Source organism: Micropterus dolomieu, linkage group LG17 (genome assembly GCF_021292245.1).
Source record: "Micropterus dolomieu isolate WLL.071019.BEF.003 ecotype Adirondacks linkage group LG17, ASM2129224v1, whole genome shotgun sequence".
Taxonomy (NCBI): Eukaryota; Metazoa; Chordata; class Actinopteri; order Centrarchiformes; family Centrarchidae; genus Micropterus; species Micropterus dolomieu.
Window position 1 is genome coordinate 26,635,168 of NC_060166.1, and position 17,644 is coordinate 26,652,811.

General features: G+C 39.5%; 2 protein-coding genes across 3 annotated transcripts; one reads left to right on the top strand and one right to left on the bottom strand.

The window, feature by feature from the left end:
- The first annotated feature begins 5,872 nt into the window (after window positions 1-5,872).
- LOC123986329 lies at window positions 5,873-10,653 on the top strand. Of its 2 annotated transcripts, none has more exons than XM_046074531.1 (7): window positions 5,873-6,120; window positions 7,971-8,190; window positions 8,288-8,427; window positions 8,598-8,687; window positions 8,853-8,921; window positions 9,267-9,402; window positions 9,483-10,653. In XM_046074531.1, exons 2-7 carry the CDS (start codon window positions 8,130-8,132, stop codon window positions 10,349-10,351), a joined length of 1,365 nt encoding a protein of 454 aa, XP_045930487.1. In that variant the 5' UTR covers window positions 5,873-6,120; window positions 7,971-8,129; the 3' UTR covers window positions 10,352-10,653. The 2 variants fall into 2 exon arrangements, with proteins under 2 accessions (XP_045930487.1, XP_045930488.1); XM_046074532.1 differs by having other exon boundaries at window positions 8,601-8,687.
- Window positions 10,654-12,231: 1,578 nt separating this feature from the next.
- zgc:112083 (uncharacterized protein LOC550461 homolog) lies at window positions 12,232-17,481 on the bottom strand. The gene is made up of 10 exons (XM_046073736.1): window positions 17,348-17,481; window positions 16,637-16,840; window positions 15,207-15,433; window positions 15,012-15,123; window positions 14,767-14,919; window positions 14,599-14,673; window positions 13,857-13,977; window positions 13,518-13,656; window positions 13,287-13,411; window positions 12,232-13,153 (listed from the first exon to the last, which is right to left on the bottom strand). The coding sequence occupies exons 2-10, from the start codon at window positions 16,785-16,787 to the stop codon at window positions 12,721-12,723; spliced, it is 1,536 nt and encodes a 511-aa protein (XP_045929692.1). The 5' UTR covers window positions 16,788-16,840; window positions 17,348-17,481; the 3' UTR covers window positions 12,232-12,720.
- Window positions 17,482-17,644: the final 163 nt, after the last annotated feature.

A 17,644-nucleotide genomic window follows, 5' to 3' on the forward strand; every position in this document is an offset into this window, starting at 1 on the left:
ATACAGCTAGTATAAAATAAATCAACATGCTTCACAGGTTTATACTAAACAGACATATAGATAAGTCAGGTTTAACCACACCCAATTAAAAAAGTGTCTTTATAAAGATTTAATACTTTTTATTTTCCCAAATACAGTACAGGCCAAAGGTTTGGACACACCTTCTCATTCAATGCGTTTTCTTTATTTTGATGACGTTTACATTGTAGATTGTCACTGAAGGCATCAAAACTATGAATGAACACATATGGAATTATGTACTTAACAAAAAAGTGTGAAATAACTAAAAACATGTCTTGTATTTTAGATTCCTCAAAGTAGCCACCCTTTGCTTTTTTGATAGCGCTGCAAACCCTTGGTATTCTCTCAATGAGCTTCATGAGGTAGTCACCTGAAATGGTTTTCACTTCACAGGTGTGCCTTGTCAGGGTTAATTAGTGGAATTCTTTCCCTTATTAATGGGGTTGGGACCATCAGTTTTGTTGTGCAGAAGTCAGGTTGATACACAGCCAACAGCCCTATTGGACAACTGTTAGAAATCATATTATGGCAAGAACCAATCAGCTAAGTAAAGGGAAACGAGTGACCATCATTACTTGAACAAATGAAGGTCAGTCAGTCTGGAAAATTGTGAAAACTTTGAATGTGTCCCCAAGTGTAGTTGCAAAAACCATCAAGTGGCTCACATGAGGAACGCCCCAGGAAAGGAAGACCAAGAGTCACCTCTGCTGCTGAGGAAAAGTTCATCCGAGTCACCAGCCTCAGAAATCGCAGGTTAACAGCAGCTCAGATTAGAGACCAGCTGAATGCCACACAGAGTTCTAGCAGCAGACACATCTCTAGAACAACTGTTAAGAGGAGACTGCGCGAATCAGGCCTTCATGGTCAAGTAGCTGCTAGGAAACCACTGCTAAGGAGAGGCAACAAGCAGAAGAGATTTGTTTGGGCCAAGAAACACAAGGAATGGACATTAGACCAGTAGAAATCTGTGCTTTGGTCTGACGAGTCCAAATTTGAGATCTTTGGTTCCAACGGCCATGTCTTTGTGCGACGCAGAAAAGGTGAACGGATGGATTCTACATGCCTGGTTCCCACCGTGAAGCATGGAGGAGGTGTGGGGTGCTTTGCTGGTGACACTGTTGGGGATTTATTCAAAATTGAAGGCATACTGAACCAGCATGGCTACCACAGCATCCTGCAGCGACATGCCATCCCATCCGGTTTGCGTTTAGTTGGACCATCATTTATTTTTCAACAGGACAATGACCCCAAACACACCTCCAGGCTGTGTAAGGGCTATTTGACCAAGAAGAGGAGTGATGGAGTGCTGCGCCAGATGACCTGGCCTCCACAGTCACCGGACCTGAACCCAATCGAGTTGGTTTGGGGTGAGCTGGACCGCAGAGTGAAGGCAAAAGGGCCAACAAGTGCTAAGCATCTCTGGGAACTCCTTCATGACTGTTGGAAAACCATTTCAGATGACTACCTCTTGAAACTCAAGAGAATGCCAAGAGTGTGCAAAGCAGTAATCAGAGCAAAGAGTGGCTACTTTGAATAAACTAGAATACAAGACATGTTTTCAGTTATTTCACACTTTTTTGTTAAGTACATAATTCCATATATGTTCATTCATAGTTTTGATGCCTTCAGTGAGAATCTACAATGTAAATAGTCATGAAAATAAAGGAAATGCATTGAATGAGAAGGTGTGTCCAAACTTTTGGCCTGTACTGTATGTTTCTGGAGATTTATCGCCTCCAAACGGCAATTTATTTAAATTATACAGGTTTTAAAATGGTACAAGACATATCATTTCCATTTTACACAAAGATGAAGCCATAAAAATGGTGTCTTGGACATACGACATTCAAGCTAAGTGATTTTCAATGAGGGACAGCAATAAGCACATACAGATAATGTATAACACTTTGCGGGAATAATGGTGAACCACAACAGGTTCAGTAAACATTGGGCTCATGTCTTGTGTTCTACTTCTGCAGAAAGAGAGAAACATTACTTTTCTCACTACTTCATATTTGCATGATCATACTGATAGATGGATCGCCACGAGGGCACTATGACCCTTACTTATTCTACTTTAGTCAGCCTGACCAGTACAAGATTTCTGAGGCCAGTACCCAGGCTGATATTTGACAGTTAAAAGATGTGATAACAATATAATCCTTTCAGTTTGGTTTTTCAAGAGATGTGACCAATATGTACTGAACAAAATTATAAACACAGCTCTTTTGTTTTTGCCCCCATTTATCATGAGTAGAACTCAAAGCTCTAAGACTTTAAGGGTGGTGATGGGACAGTGGATAAAACACATGCCTTTGGTGTGAGACCTGGGTTCGATTCCCATTGTGACCCATTCACCATTGTGTGGGAGCAAGACACTTAACCCATCGTTGCTCTAGAGGCGTGTGGCCTCTGACATACATAGCAATTGTAAGTCACTTTGGATGAAAAGCATCAGCTAAATGAATAAATGTAGACTTTCTCTATGTACAAAAAAGGCCTGTTTCTCTGAAATATTGTTCACAAATCTGTCAAAATCTGTGTTAATGAGCATTTCTCCTTTGCTGAGATAACACCTTACAGGTGTGGCAAATCAAGATGCTGATCAGACAGCATGGGTATTGCAGAGGTGTGCCTTAGGCTGGCCACAATAAAAAGCCACTCGAAAATGTGCAGTTCCATCACACAGTACAATGCCACAGACGTCGCAAGTTTGGGGGAGCGTGCAATTGGCACGCTGACTGCAGGAATGTCCACCAGAGCTGTTGCCCGTGAATTGAATGTTCATTTCTCTACCATAAGCCGTCTCCAAAGGTGTCAGTTTGCATAACCAAAGAATTTCTGCACAAACTGTCTGGAACCGTCTCAGGGAAGCTCATCTGCATGCTTGTCATCCTCACTGGGGTTTCGACCTGACTGCAGCTTTGCACATCCATTGAAGAGGAGTGGACCAACAATCCACAGGTCACAATCAACAACCTGATCAACTCTATGTAAAGGAGATGTGTTGCACTGTGAGAGGCAAATGGTGGCCACACCAGATACTGACTGGTTTCCGGACCATCACAGCACAGTGAAACTACACATTTTCGAGTGGCCTTTTATTGTGGCCAGCCTAAGGCACACCTGTGCAATCATGCTGTTTGATCAGCATCTTGATATGCCACACCTGTGAGGTGGATGGATTATCTCGGCAAAGGAGAAGTGCTCACTAACACATATTTTGACAGATCTGTGAACAATATTTGAGAGAAATAGGCCTTTTGTGTACATACAGAAGGTCTTACATCTTTGAGTTCAGCTCATGATGAATGGGGGCAAAAACAAAAGTGTTGTGTTTATAGTTTTGTTCAGTGCATGTACTGCGCAGGACATCTTAAAGATGAAAAATAAAGCTGTCCGTGCTCTCTAGTGGATGAACTACTGAATTACTTCAAATATATCTTTGGCATTGCTGTACCACAATTTAGTTTTATCTCATCAGCCAACATATACTGTACACAGACATATTTTCATTAAGCTAATTGATGGATTTGTTAGAGGAACTAGTCATTTATAATCTGGTGAATTAGGAATTTGAGACACTAGAACAACATTTTAATAGCTGTGCATGAACACAACGAGTCTACAGTAATTTCCATTGTATCCTTGTTGAAGAAGCTTCTTAAAGTTTTCTAAGACGTCTTGGCACATAAGTGCATTATGGGTTATAAAGGGTAATTGTTAGTGGCTGGGTGAACACTGTTACTCGACAGAGCAGCTACTTTAACTCAAACAGGATTTGGATGGTTAGTGAAAATGGAATTAGCTAGTCAAGGAGAACATGTCATCCCAAAGCCTCATCCAATCACCGTCTTATGTTCAGCTTGGGATGGGATCCATTTGAAGGTAGCCCAATTTGTCTGAGGCCTTTCAGGACACCGAGCTTGAGCAGAATTCAAAGAATCTCTTTTTTAGAAGTATTAAATCAGGAAAACATTGAAGCTTTACTGGGAGTTGATTTGTTTGGATCCAGCAGATTTACATACAGTACATAGATTATGTTCGGTGCCATCTGTGCCTCTGGGTTGTGCTCCGCAGTGACCTTACATGATGCTTTCTGACTCAAACACCAACCTCCTGTTTTTAACAATGAGGTAGTTTTTTATGAATGCTTATTCATCATTGACACTCTGTATATTGTATATTGTGTCTCTGTAAATTTTTGCATCATTACTTGTTAGTGTAAAACAGTAAAATGTGTTGATTTCTTGTATACTTGAAAAAAAGGACAATATATAATGAATAGTTTGTATATATTATGGAACCAGGACACAGCAATAGTCTTCTCATTCCAAGATAGACAAACTTACAAAAAAAAGTATAGAATAAATAAAAGTAAAAGTCAAGCTGTTTATTGATTGTTTAAAGGAAGGCTTCAGAAAATGCATTATACAGTCCAAATAATAATATAAATAAAATTAATGATTGCTGCCACATTTTTTTTAATTTTTATTCTGTAATTTCAGAGCTACGTAAAATGACCTGTTGTGTCCAAATATAATCTGTTAAGTAGCTGTTCAATCTTAAATAATAATAATAATTATCAATTCATAAGGAATTCAAGCATAATTTGGTCCCTATTTTCACACATTTTGGTGTCAAAATGAACAGGTAAAAATGTTTTTTTTTTTTAGCTAGATACAGGCGAGCTGTTGCAGAAAGAAGCGGGTGGCAACATGACTCTGAGTTGGAGAGAGGATTTTGTTGTGTTGGAGTAATGTTAGGAAATAAAGTCTTGCTAGCAGTTCCTCTACATTCACAACAAATGTCTCTTTTTCACTGCATCGACTCGCCTTGACTCTACTCGACTATTTTGGTTTTCCATTGGGGAAAAGTTCTACTTGTGCCTGTACCTGCTACCTGGTACTTTTTTTTCGTATCACCTCTGTCAAGGTTTCAAGCGAGCTGAGTTGAGCTGAGGTGATACGGGTGATACTAAAGCCTCTTTTCCACCGATGGTACCAGCTCAACTTGCCTCAACTCCGCTTTCCATCTCTAGGTACTATCTGCAATGGAAAACAGAAGACGGCGGGCCAAAACTGAGTCGAATACTGTCGAGACGAGGCGAGTTGTGCTGGTACCAGCGGTGGAAAAGAGGCTAAACTCTCCTGCAACAACTCGTCTCTCACAAGATTTTGGTGCAAGAATTGTCCTTGAGCAAGATTCTGTTTCTGGTTACAAACAAAAGGGTGTCACCGGGAGTCACACATAGGGATCCTTTAATCCTGTCTGTGGCAAAAAGAAGCACGTTTTACGGACGTCATTTTGAAGGGGCACAATTGCCCCAGAGGAATACATTTATATATACAAAAATTGCCCTTTAACTTTTCAATTTTACAACAAACAATCTTGGCTGGGTGAGCTCAGTGCACAGCATATGTATGTAAAACCACAATATAAATAAGAACATATTAAAATGCACAGATACAAAAGGCAAGCTGATCTAATTTAGAGTGTAAAAAGTTTGCAATTCAGAAAGTAAACAACATACATCACAAAACCTAAAATGCCAGAAATAATTACAAAGAATACTAAAGACAAAATGAACCTTAAAGAGCGTGCGACAAATAAGTACATACAAATGTTTAGATATATAGGCAGAACATTGCTGCTGATTCCACACAATGTGCTGGGAAGAAAAACAACCACATATATGCATTATATTGGGACCTGTCAGATGTTCAGTGTCTCTCCACCATCTCCATTTGAAAACATGTTGGCACATAAGCTGTTTCTAAACTGAATCAGAAGGGTTTAGGAGGCTGATGGGATTAGCTTTAAGCCATTAGGAGTAGTTAATGGTCTTTCCTGGTGTTGGTAACTAACACTTAGTAATTTACAGAGGCAACTGCACACTGGCTCACAGCAACAGGTGGTCCCTGTTGCACTGAAGTCAGTGTTCGGGATCTGCACAGGGCTATTTAAATATAAGAAAGGACTTTATCTTTACTCTGCTGGCTGATAAAGAGGCTGGAGGAGCTGGATGTTACTCACTGGATAACAACCCTCAAACATCAGGAAGTCGAAATTTTACATTCACTTCACTTAATCACACAGGTAAGAAACATATTTACATAATATGCATTTAGTTTTATCAGAGTAGAAAAACCACTGCAACATTAAATAGTGAAATGGATGCCAACTATGACATGTGAATAGCTTTTTAAAAAATGCTTAGAATGTTGTGTGGTCCTTTAAACTTTAAAGGTGCAAATTCCAATAGACATTCAAAGAGCAAAATTTTTATTTCTGTTGCCTCACGAGCATTAATCTGATGTATCTGTTTTCTCCTCTGATCTCCATTACAAATTTTCCAGAGCCTAACGTGATGTCTTTAAACATTTCGTTTTGTCTAAAACCCAAAGATACTCAGTTTCAATCACATAAGACTAAGAAAACCAGAAAGTATTATCATTTAAGAAGCTGAAACCAGTGCAGTGTATGCTTAAAATTACTAAAACATTTATCAGTATTGGTGCGGTTTAATTTCCTAATCAAGTATTCGCTGCAGCTTTACATTAATATTGAGATGTAACACTCAACACTTGGCAATTTGTGTGTGTTTAACAAGATTTAAAACCTGTTAACGCCTGATACCATTAAGAATGAAATAAAAGCATCAATACATCTCAGGATTATTATCATTAAGATTCAGCTGATATATTATGGAGCGTGTTCTGTGTTGGAGGCGAGAACCGGCGCTCCACGTGCTGTCAGATGACACAGTGAGCTGTTCCTGATGCCTCGTTCACTCCATTTGGGCTCCTAACAACCAGCTCCTTTATGAGATTAAGAGATTTCTGTGGCCCGCTGACATGGACGAATTTTAGAGAACATAGGCTGTGTAACCTCAAGTTAATCTTGTCTTTATGAGAAAGGAGGGATCAGACGATTGGATTGCTTTGGCCTGGAGAGGTTAAAGGGGCACTAACACAAACAGCAGTGAGGGAGGAGTAGAAATGTTTGGTAAATTTGAAACTTTCATTTAAATACAGGGAAGGAGAGAAGCTGATTTACATTAATTACCAAACCAAATAATAACCAAAACCACAGAGCCTCGTAATAAATATTATATTTGAGAAACTTCTGAAATGTTTTAATTGTCTGACATTTTCAAAGGTGTTGATTCACCAATTTTTTGAGGGTTTTGTTTATGTTGTATTGGAATTCATTATATTGGACGGCATCCCTGTCACATTATACATCTTTTAAAAGTGTACGGTAAGAAAGAGACGGCAAAAAGGTAGTTTGAAGCAGCTGCTTGCAAAAAATTTAAATGTTTATTAGGGCTGCAATTAATTCATTGCCGATTAACCTGCAGTAAAATTCCAGGAAATAGTTTTAAAATTCCTGTAACAGTTTCACAGCAAAACTGTGCATTGTCTTCAACATTTTAAATCTCAGTTCTCTCAAATTGATTTGTGCACGTCAGAAGCTTTCTCTTCTCTGGGTCTTTTTGGAAGTCCTATTTACAGTCTTCCTAAAACTCTGGCTTGCTGCTGCACCGAATCAAATGTTAAGTTAGAGCAATAACACAACACAGTAAATTCAAAGTATAGCCTCCTCTCTCTCTAGTTTATATTCAACACAGATGTATTGCATCTCAGCGTGCTCCCATTCACTAACAGCATTACTAATCGTGTGTCCTTGGAACGGATGGGTCCAAATGAATTAAATGGATTGGCACACTCAGTGCCTCAATTAGATTAAGATTAGGTTTGTCTAACAATACTTTGTCATTAGCAAGGCAAATTGCCTAAAAGGAATTATATGTTTTATTTTGAACTAGCATTGTTAAAAAAAAAATGTTTATGTACTGGTAGGCTCAACAACAATAAAAAGGCATGACTGTGTTTATAACTCTGTGAATGTTCACTGATTCATGCGGTTTGTGCCTTGAATGTAAGGATGATCCCTAATCTGGACATCAAGGACAGTCTGAGTCTGCTGGTGTCTCGCTGGTTTCTCCTGAATAAGAAAAAGCTCCATCTTGCCAGTGACCTGAGCCACACATAACTTCAGACCAGTATGTTTGGAATCCAGTGGGCCTACAACCAGCCTCATTTATGCCAAGAGCAAGCCCACTGATTCAGGTTCCTCAAGCTCCAAAACACACTCCGCAATCTGGTATGGCCCACTGCATTTTTATCACTGTTTCTACTGTTTTGTTTAAATTCATATACGTCTTTGTTAAAACTAACGAAGGTGTTTCTCTGCTTTATAGTATACCATCCTGCCAACTCAGGAACTGGTTCATCAACATCTTACATGCATCAGCACACTCACCAGCAGCATGCCTTCACTCCCATCCTTCACCAATCCTTGATCATGCTGCCTGCTCCAGTGGTAGCTCAGGACAGAATGGTAAGGAGATGTGTCACAATACTGTATTGTTAACACTGACTGTAGTAATTTTAATTCATTGCCATCTAAAGCCTCTTTTGACCAGACTGTTATTTTGCCATTTTTTGCCACTTAGCTAGCTAATTTAAATATTTTTAGAGCTATTAATTTAATGTTATTACCTTTTGCAGCAGTTCAACCTCCCCAGAGGAACAATAAAGCCCTCTTTTGTTCCTGTTGCTGCCTTTCCAAGATCAGTACAGAAGTCCTTCAGGTCTACAGTGAGTCCTGCATCAATTAAAAATGACATGTCAATCCAGCAAATAAAATGGAGAAAGATAAAACTGCTTTTTAAAAGCCAAAGCTCAATAAAGACTGTGTTAGATTAAACAAGATTTAATGAATCACCAGTGGTGATTGTTGCTAAATGTTTCCCCCTTTTTCAGAAACCAGGGAGATGGAGTGCGCTGCATGTCTGTATTGCATGGAAGATTTACTACCACAAGCAACTCAAGGTAATAATCAAATGCAGTAAAGTTTTAGTCACATAAACATGTCCATTTAAAAAGTATTCAGCCTTTTGTGGCATTTTGTCTCAAATTTAAGTCAGATAAAGTGGATTTAGATTTTTTGTATATTAAAAAAACATAATGTGACAAATATATTCAAATTAGGATTTTTTTTATCATGTACAAACATTTCAAAGTCAGATCTACACATATAGGAAAAATATTATTAGACATTTTTGAAGTCTAGAAAACTCTGGTATCTTTTAGTTAAGACATATTGTCATTGTGAGTTGTATACTTGTCTGATTTCAAAGCTAATTTGAAATTTACAAACTGTAATGCATAATACAGATACAGAAAATGCAGCAAAAACCCAAACCCAAAAGTCTCCATCAGGAACTGACACCTGAGTATCGGGCCTCCAGTCGACCTGACTCAGCACAACACAATGAATCAGACCAGCCCTCCTGCAGACCCCCCAGTCTGGGTGAGTATAAAGCATAGAAATACTTTCAGCAACAGTATGATACGTGATATTATTAACGCTCATCTGCTACTCATGTTTAGACTCTCCACATGGACACTCAGGAAAAACAGCTGAAAATATAAGCCACTTCAGCAGACCCGGATCTTCACCAGCGTTTTGCAACAGCCGTACGGCCAAGAGGGAGAAGCTTCACGGAGAGAAACTGGAACAGTCCCCGAACCTGTGCTGTAGAGAGAAACTCGCAGAGAAGCAGAAGCATAGGGACCACCAAACTGACACAGAAAAGGATTTACCTCTTACAGACAAATCTTGGGAACAAACAATGACTCAAGAAGTCAACGGTGGACGCAGGGGCTTGCTTGACAGGAAAAGGCAGCTTGAGTGCCACAGCTTCATTAAAGTGAAGAGGATAAGGCAGGGAATTGTGGAAGACCAGTTTGGTTCTTCTAAGACTTTGTGCACTGATCCATCTCCTTTCATTACAACTCGTATGCATCCATCGTCTCACACCGTACCAGTGCAACATATAAACAATTTGTCTGGCTTGTATCCTAACAGCAGTAGATGTAATGTTACCAGAGCTCCTGGGGGACTCATCTCTTATCCAGGGGCTGGAATGCATCCCTACCAAATTGCTACATGGCAGCCAATGTTGGACGCTCACATGAGAATGGATCTCCACGTCAGACAAAATGTCCTAAAAGACAATTCATTGAATACCAGTGAAGCGATCAGGATACCTCTTGCAGCACAGCAGCAAAAAGAGGCTTCTTCTCATGGTGTCTTTATGCCACCTCTTTATCTCCCCCTTGCTTTGAGGCAGCAGGAGACTGTTTACCTCAGAGGGAGGGGGTTTCTACACTCAGGCCACGAGGACGGTCACCTCCATCACTTCAGACATCAACTCCCTCATCCTGGCTTTCTGACAACATCCTACCTAGGGTCTTGAGTCTTCAGGGTCTACTCACTTATTTACAATGTCTGTGAAGTTCACAGGTCATCTTGCTCTGTGCATGAACTCAATGGAGCTGGATGTTATAAGTGAGTGAAAGTATGAAGCTTCTGATTAATGTCTCAATAAAAGATAGTCTTTGCACTACAACTGCGTTAATTAGGGGGTGGAGATTCTTAATAAAGCATGGTAGTCTTGAAATTTGACAGCATTGATTTCCTAGATGGATTTTTGCAATTGTGAAGTCATACTTAGGCTATAAGGATTCATTTGTTAAAATGGTGATTTGATTAAATATATTAAAGAGGTCATATTGTGCTTTTTGGCCTTTTCCCTTTCCTTTATCGTGTTGTATATATATTTTGTGCATGTAATAGGTTAGCAAAGTGAAAAAGCCGAAAGCCCACTTCAAAGGGAGTTACCATCTCCCAGAGAAAACACTGCTCCTGAACTGCCTGACAACAGCTCTATTGTAGTCCAGCCTTTAGTTCCATAATTTATCTGCTTCACTTTGTAACATGCATCATAATTGCCTAGTGGCTAGTGTGGCATTCCCTCAAAAACACTGGTGGAGAAACACAATGAGCAGCAGCACACACAGTAACAAGACGCTGCCTCCCTTCATCCCCACCCTCCCTATAAAACTTTAGATACCCTCCAGGCAGTCAGTGGATAAATAATAAAAATAAAGTTGTTACTGATGTAAAGACAGAGCACAGTCAAAACATTACATATGAAAGATAAATTTGTTACATATTAATAACTTACCACTAGTTTAATCTAGTTTGTGAAGCTAGTTCTGGAACATTTACAGCTGAATAAAGCCCTGGGTTAGAGGCTTGTAGACTAGGTACTGCGCATGCGCAAATTCAAACAAAGATCATTGAATTGAGATGCTTCACTCTGTAGCTAAAATGGAGCGGTCAACACAGGGTGAACAGAGGTGCTGCAGCAATGTGCAGAATGAAATAGGCAATACGCAATGTAAACCTATTCTTGTACAACCCCTTAATAGAATTATGAACCTACAAATTAGGATAATGTGACCACTTTAAAATGCTCAAGCTCATGTTTGGATCAAGAAAAAGATTTTTAAAATGTTATCGGCAAACCTAAAATTGAATGCAGCCAAGTGAATAGTTCAGGGGAACGTTGTTACACTAAGAGTCTACAGCCATGCTTGTGTTTTTGTGAGGCGGTTCTTTGGAACAGCGGTGCTTTGAGCTAAATGCTAACATGCTCATGTTTAGAAGGTAATGTTTACCATGTTCACCATCTTAGTTTAGCACGTTAGCATGCTAACATTTGTTAATTAGCACTAAACACAATGTACAGCTGAGACTGGTGGGAATGTCATTATTTTTGCGGGTATTTGGTAGGGCTGAATGATTTTGAAAACTTGAATTGTGATTATTCTGACTGATATTGCAATTGCGATATGATTTGCGACACAAGGGGAAAAGATCATTTTTACATAATTTTGTTTTCATTGAAAAACGTATTAAAATTAATTATTGTGTGACATATGTGTTTTTTTGAAGCGATCTGTATCAAACAAAGATGTTTTCTAAAGTCTCTAGAATATGATGTGTAGGCAAGGACATCTCTGAAGCACGACAATATATTTAATTTTAAACGGTATTCTGACACACACATCGCCTTTAACAAGTATTGCACCTTCTGCAATTTGAAAATTGCACTAGACCATATTGTGATTTCGCTAAAATTTTGATTACCTGTTCAGCCCTAGTATTTGGTCAATATTGGACACATACATATTTTGACCAGATGGTGGCCCCGGTTGAGATACTTCAGTCTGGACCAAAGGGGTAGACCAATCAACATTGTCATTCCTACAAAAAACAAACAACAAAAGCTCCTTTTGTATCAAAAATGTATTTAAAATCTGTTACAATAAAAAAAGCATGTCTTATGAAATCCTTTAACCAGGCAACATCATGGAAATATAGAACATAGAAAATAGAAAATGGTGTGTGAAAAACATGAAGAATTAATAGAGCTGAGTAATGCTTCTAACGCATTCACATAAGCTTTGTCAGAAACAATAACCTGTGTGTAACAGGCAATCCCATTCATGTGACATGTCACAAAGCTAAGCGGAGGCTTTAGATCTGCTATTTTGAATGCGTGGTCTGAGCCAGCGTAGAGATAACCACCTCAATGTAACACCACTCTATAGACGCTGCAGACAATGAGAAAACTTTGGCAAGCAAAAAAACAGCTCCAGTGATGTCTCCACTAACAGCTCCACAGCAAAATATACCACAAGAGGCAAACCACATTCATTGCATAACAGCTACAATAGAGCCTACAATAGACGCATGGTGCAGTGCAGCGAAGAGGAATCACACCACGTCCATGCCCAGGCCCCTCGCAACCTCCGTAAGGGCCTGGACTGCTCCAGATGTCCCACTACCATCACAGTCCTCCTGAGATAATCCCCCAGGCTCCTCCTCAATGTGAGGGATGGTGCTCATGACACAGTAGACAGGAGAGTCACTGCCCCTGGGGCTGGCCTGAGACGAAACGTCTTCCCCACCAGACAGCTCTGAGGAGTATGACGAGGATGAGCTGGAGGAGGGCGAGGAGGATCCTGCGGGAGGGCTTCGGCCGCTCTCTGGTGTGACTGCAGCCCTCTTGTTCCGGCTGCTGGTTCTCGTACTTTTCCGAAGGCTCTGTGGCTTTTTGGCCATGTTCTTCATGATCTCCTTTGTCACTTCCACAGTCTCAAAGCGCACCATGTTTACCTTCAGGAAGCCATCTACATCCTTCCTGTATCTGTGAAGAAAGCACGTGGCACAACACATAACATATTTACTTTAGTGTATACTTTTCTTAGAATTTCTTGAAAAACATTTGATCTTATTCTAAGAAATGGCTGTTTCAGAGGTGACTAGATGTTTTTACTTACCTAAAGCGGGAATGTCCAGAAGGCCATTTCAGCTCATGCTTCTTGCGAAGGTGAAGTGTGAGAGTGTAACACCAGGAGAAGACCTTATCACAGATATGGCATTTATATTTTGACATCCCCCCAACCTGTCGGTGAAGATTACTCATCATTATAATAAGATTACAGCAGGTTGTAATGATGATCTAAAGAGGTTAGATGCTTTATGCTGGACGACATTTGGTGCTAACAAACCTCGTGCGCTCTCTTGAAGTGGTGATTCATGGTTTGGAATGTGTGACAAGAATAATCACAACCCTCCACTGTACAGCGATACACGGTGCCCTCATTGTGAACCTCAGTGTGCTTTTGTAGATCGCGCTGGTTCTTAAATCTGTAAAAATAAATAAAACATTTTAAAAATATATGACAACAGGATTTTTTTAAGTGCAACACAGAATACACCTTAAATCCAACTTTACACAAAGGTTACGTTTTTACTAACAATTTGACACATTTTCAGATCCATACAAATGTACTGTCAACTACAGCTGTTGTCAACTGAGCATCTAATCAGCTGTTTTAAAGGTCTACCTCTTGTCACAGAAGTCACATGGGAAGGGCCGCTCATCACAGTGGCGGAACCTGATGTGGATTTTCAGAGCTGCCAAGGTGGTGCAGGTCATGTCACAGAAGGGACACTTCACCTGATTCACTGGTAGTCAAAGTAATAATAATAATTAAATACCTGTCAAATGGCTCATTACAGACTGACCAACAGACAGTCAACTTGGGTCATCATTGATCCACCATGATCCTTTTTCAACAACAGATTACAATAAGTTTTTTTTTTTTATACTATATTATTACAGATCATTGGATGGTCATGGTTGCATGGAACGATGCATTTAAAAAAAACACGTCAGAGAATAATGCGTTACTCTTTCAATTAATCTGACATGCATCAGTCCTTACATAGCTGATGCTTAGCTATCAAAAAATGCTTAGGCTTCACCCAATCTGATTTTAGACATTATCACCTTCATGACTGTATGATTTTTATGAGCCTGGACTGTATCACAGCCTAAAATGCCTGACTGGAAATCCTTTTTTCATGCACAATTAGTGAATTCAATCTTTAACAGAAAATAATTAGGTAAACATTATCAAGCAGCCGTAATAAAAATCTTATAAAGAAAGATGTATATTTAACATTTTCCCATCTACTTTAACATGATATTACACAATAGTTACAACATCTGGGTAACACAAAAATTTCAAATTGTGATTGGAAATTGGAAATCTGAGATTAGACTTGAAGATTGAAAATGATTACCATGCTGACGAACATGATCCCTCAAAAGCCTCTCGCTGGAAAAAGCTTTGCCACAGTGCTCACACACCAGCGACTCTGTTCAAATGAGATGAACGTACAGAAGTCAGCATTTACAACGCAATACATTTAGCACATCATCATGTAAGACAAATAAAGTGTCCTTCTCACCTACTGGCTCGGCCTGCCTGTGTAGGTGGTCAAACAGCTTTGTGTTGCTGGAGAACATGCTGCCACATGTAGGACAGGCTACAAGTCTCTCCTGAGTGTGGCTCCGCATGTGTTCTCTCAAACGGTACCTGATCTTGAAGAAAGCATCGCAGCCTGCAAGAGAAACATGAAATGTAGATAACCAGAGCAAGTGACAGTTGGACATACCAGTAACATCTCTTTAACCTCCTCTTGCTCAGTCATACCTGTCCAGTGGCAGAAGAGAGCCTGCTGTTGTTGTGAGAAAGACTGCGGCTCGGCACTTTCAACATGATTGTCCACATGTCTGTAGAACCACTCGGGATTGTTGAATGAACTCTGTATAAAAGACAAAAATATAAATTGTATAATAATGGTGCTATTAATCTTTTGATGACCGGTGAATAACTAGAAATACCTACATCACAGTGTTCCCACTGGCAAACGTATCCATCTGATCCTTCAGGAACCAGGTTGTTGCTGTGCAAGCCTTGGTTGCAGCTGGGCAGATCAGGACGGGATTTGAGCAGCTGTGAACCGACGAACTTGAGCTTACCGTGGTAGTTGTGGAAGTAAGCATGGACCTCCAGCTCCGCAGGGCTACCCATGGATAGAAATTCACATCCATTCCAGAGACAAGCATACTCATCTAAAATAAGACAGGGAAGGAGTACTTATTGTTTTATTATGTCAGCTTTCAGAGAGGAGCAATAGAAAGCTTACTGACTAGAAACATCACAAACTGGCATGGGATGTGTATGGCCCTGGACCATCCTCAGTACTGCTCCATTGATAACAGTCTATTTCTGTCTACCATTTTATGATTGCTTTTGTATTACTGTATATTGTCTGCTACATAGCAGAAGGGAATTACAAATTTAATTGCGCTTTACAGCCTGTTGTGATGTGCCAAATAAACCTGACAGTTATTACAGAATGCACAGGTCACTGTCACAGCGCATGCTCAAGTCCATTGTGTGGCTTCATTCATAACAGAGAAAATCCCGTCTAACTCCAACCGAGAACTTCACGCAAATGTTGGAGAAACTGCTGGGGGCCCGGGTGTAGATGAAGAACAGTTGTTATTATTAAAAAAAAAAGAAAGATGCCATTTAAGTCATGTGGGCAGAAAATTGTTGTTGCTTCGAGAAATATACCTTTGGTTCCCAGAATGTCATGCAATATGACAGGTGCATGGCGAAGAAACAGTACAGGCATAAAAAATCACACACTTGATCACATTATGTTTCAGATGCAGTAGTGCATCTAGATAATGCCACTAGAGTAGTTAAAATGAGATAATGGAAGCCAAAGGCGTTATTCAAATCTAATTATAATGGTACTTATTCTTATAGTAATACCAATATGCCTATTTTTACATTTTAGCAAACATGTGCCTAAAAAGTTTATAAACAACTATGTGCTAATTAAATGTTACTCAGTGTCATTAATTTATTGGTTAATACATAGATCAATGCGAGATCTATTGCAAGTTTCAAGAAACTGTGAAATTTACTGTTACAGAAAAGCATGTGACAATGTTTCGCTCTTAAGGACAGGAAAACCAAGCAAGTGCAATTGACAAAACCAACAAGAGGAGAACTACACACTGTCATTTTTAAATGCCTCTTACTAAAGGATTGGCTACATCTGAATACCCAACAGGTAAATACTGAACATAAGAACTTTCAGAGATGTCTGTCATTGTTTCTGATTTTGTTGTCTCTCTTCACGGAACTTACTGTACTTATTTCTTATACTGCACTGCGGTCTTTTGTTAGAGAGAGATAAACTGTCATCCTGATTTCAGGTGATATTTCCCTTGTGTTTGTCTCGTATCCTCCTTACTCACCCAGCTCCTCTAAGGCATCGTTGTCTCCAAGGTAGTCCTTTAAGTGCAGTGACATATGATCGCTCAGCGCCTCCATGGTGTGGCCCTTGAAGTTGCATGAAGCCCACTCACACAAGACCTCAAAACTGTCAAGCCTCTTAGTTGTCATCATGATGGTGGTCACAGCGTGTTCAGCTGCTGCTGCACACACCCAACCCTGGCCACCTGAACAGAAAAACATACAGCGAAAAAAATAAACTGTGGGCTACAACCTCATAGCTAAGAAGCAATTTCTAATTATTATGTAATGCTAGCTAGAGGTGGCTGTACATTTAAATACAAGTTAACTACGTTAACTATAACCTTATAAAATGTTTTAACCGACGTTAGCTCAGCTTAGCTGAGAAGTTATGCATCTTTCTGGCTGAGGGTTACATTACCTAGGAAACATTTACAATCGTTTTAATTTCTAAGTTAACTAGTTAGTTAACGAAACCAGTAACTAGCTAACTGTTGATTATTTCCAACTTAGTATGCTGTGTTTATATAAAAGTTCATTAGTATTTTAGCTAACAGTCTAGCTACCGCTCAACCTGTCACAAGGTTGCACTCTCGTTAATTATATTCTTTAACCGTTTAACATGAGAAATATTTAACATCTTAATGGAGGCATTTGTAAACACACACTAATGTTTTCGTTGTGACACCCAACGTTTTATAAATGCTTCTTACGGGTATTAATGTCACTTGCAGCAGCACCTTTGGCTTTCTTCCCTCCTCTCAGCTTGTCTGGTTTTGTTTATTTCCTGTCAGTGAAAAAGGAAGTTCTTCTTCTTCATCTGTTTTTCAAAACGAGTGACATGAAGAGTATTAGTGACTCCTACTGTACCGGAGTCATCTTCAGCGTATAATGAGATGTTATCTGAATGAAACAGAAAAAATCCAAACTATAAAAAATTTTTAGAGGAAAAAACTCGTACACGCCTGCAAATTACACTGGATGTGCTGTTATTATACATATTGCTGCAC

Excerpts from the sequence above, each read along its gene's own strand:
- LOC123986329 (XM_046074531.1), top strand. The coding sequence starts at position 8,130 with ATGCCAAGAGCAAGCCCACTGATTCAGGTTCCTCAAGCTCCAAAACAC. Across the intron at positions 8,191-8,287 it reads AAAACACACTCCGCAATCTG|TATACCATCCTGCCAACTCA; the intron begins GTATGGCCCACT and ends TCTGCTTTATAG. Across the intron at positions 8,922-9,266 it reads ACTACCACAAGCAACTCAAG|ATACAGAAAATGCAGCAAAA; the intron begins GTAATAATCAAA and ends TGCATAATACAG.
- zgc:112083 (XM_046073736.1), bottom strand. The coding sequence starts at position 16,787 with ATGATGACAACTAAGAGGCTTGACAGTTTTGAGGTCTTGTGTGAGTGG. Across the intron at positions 14,674-14,766 it reads CAGGCAGGCCGAGCCAGTAG|AGTCGCTGGTGTGTGAGCAC; the intron begins GTGAGAAGGACA and ends TCATTTGAACAG. Across the intron at positions 13,657-13,856 it reads TGTGACTTCTGTGACAAGAG|ATTTAAGAACCAGCGCGATC; the intron begins GTAGACCTTTAA and ends TTATTTTTACAG.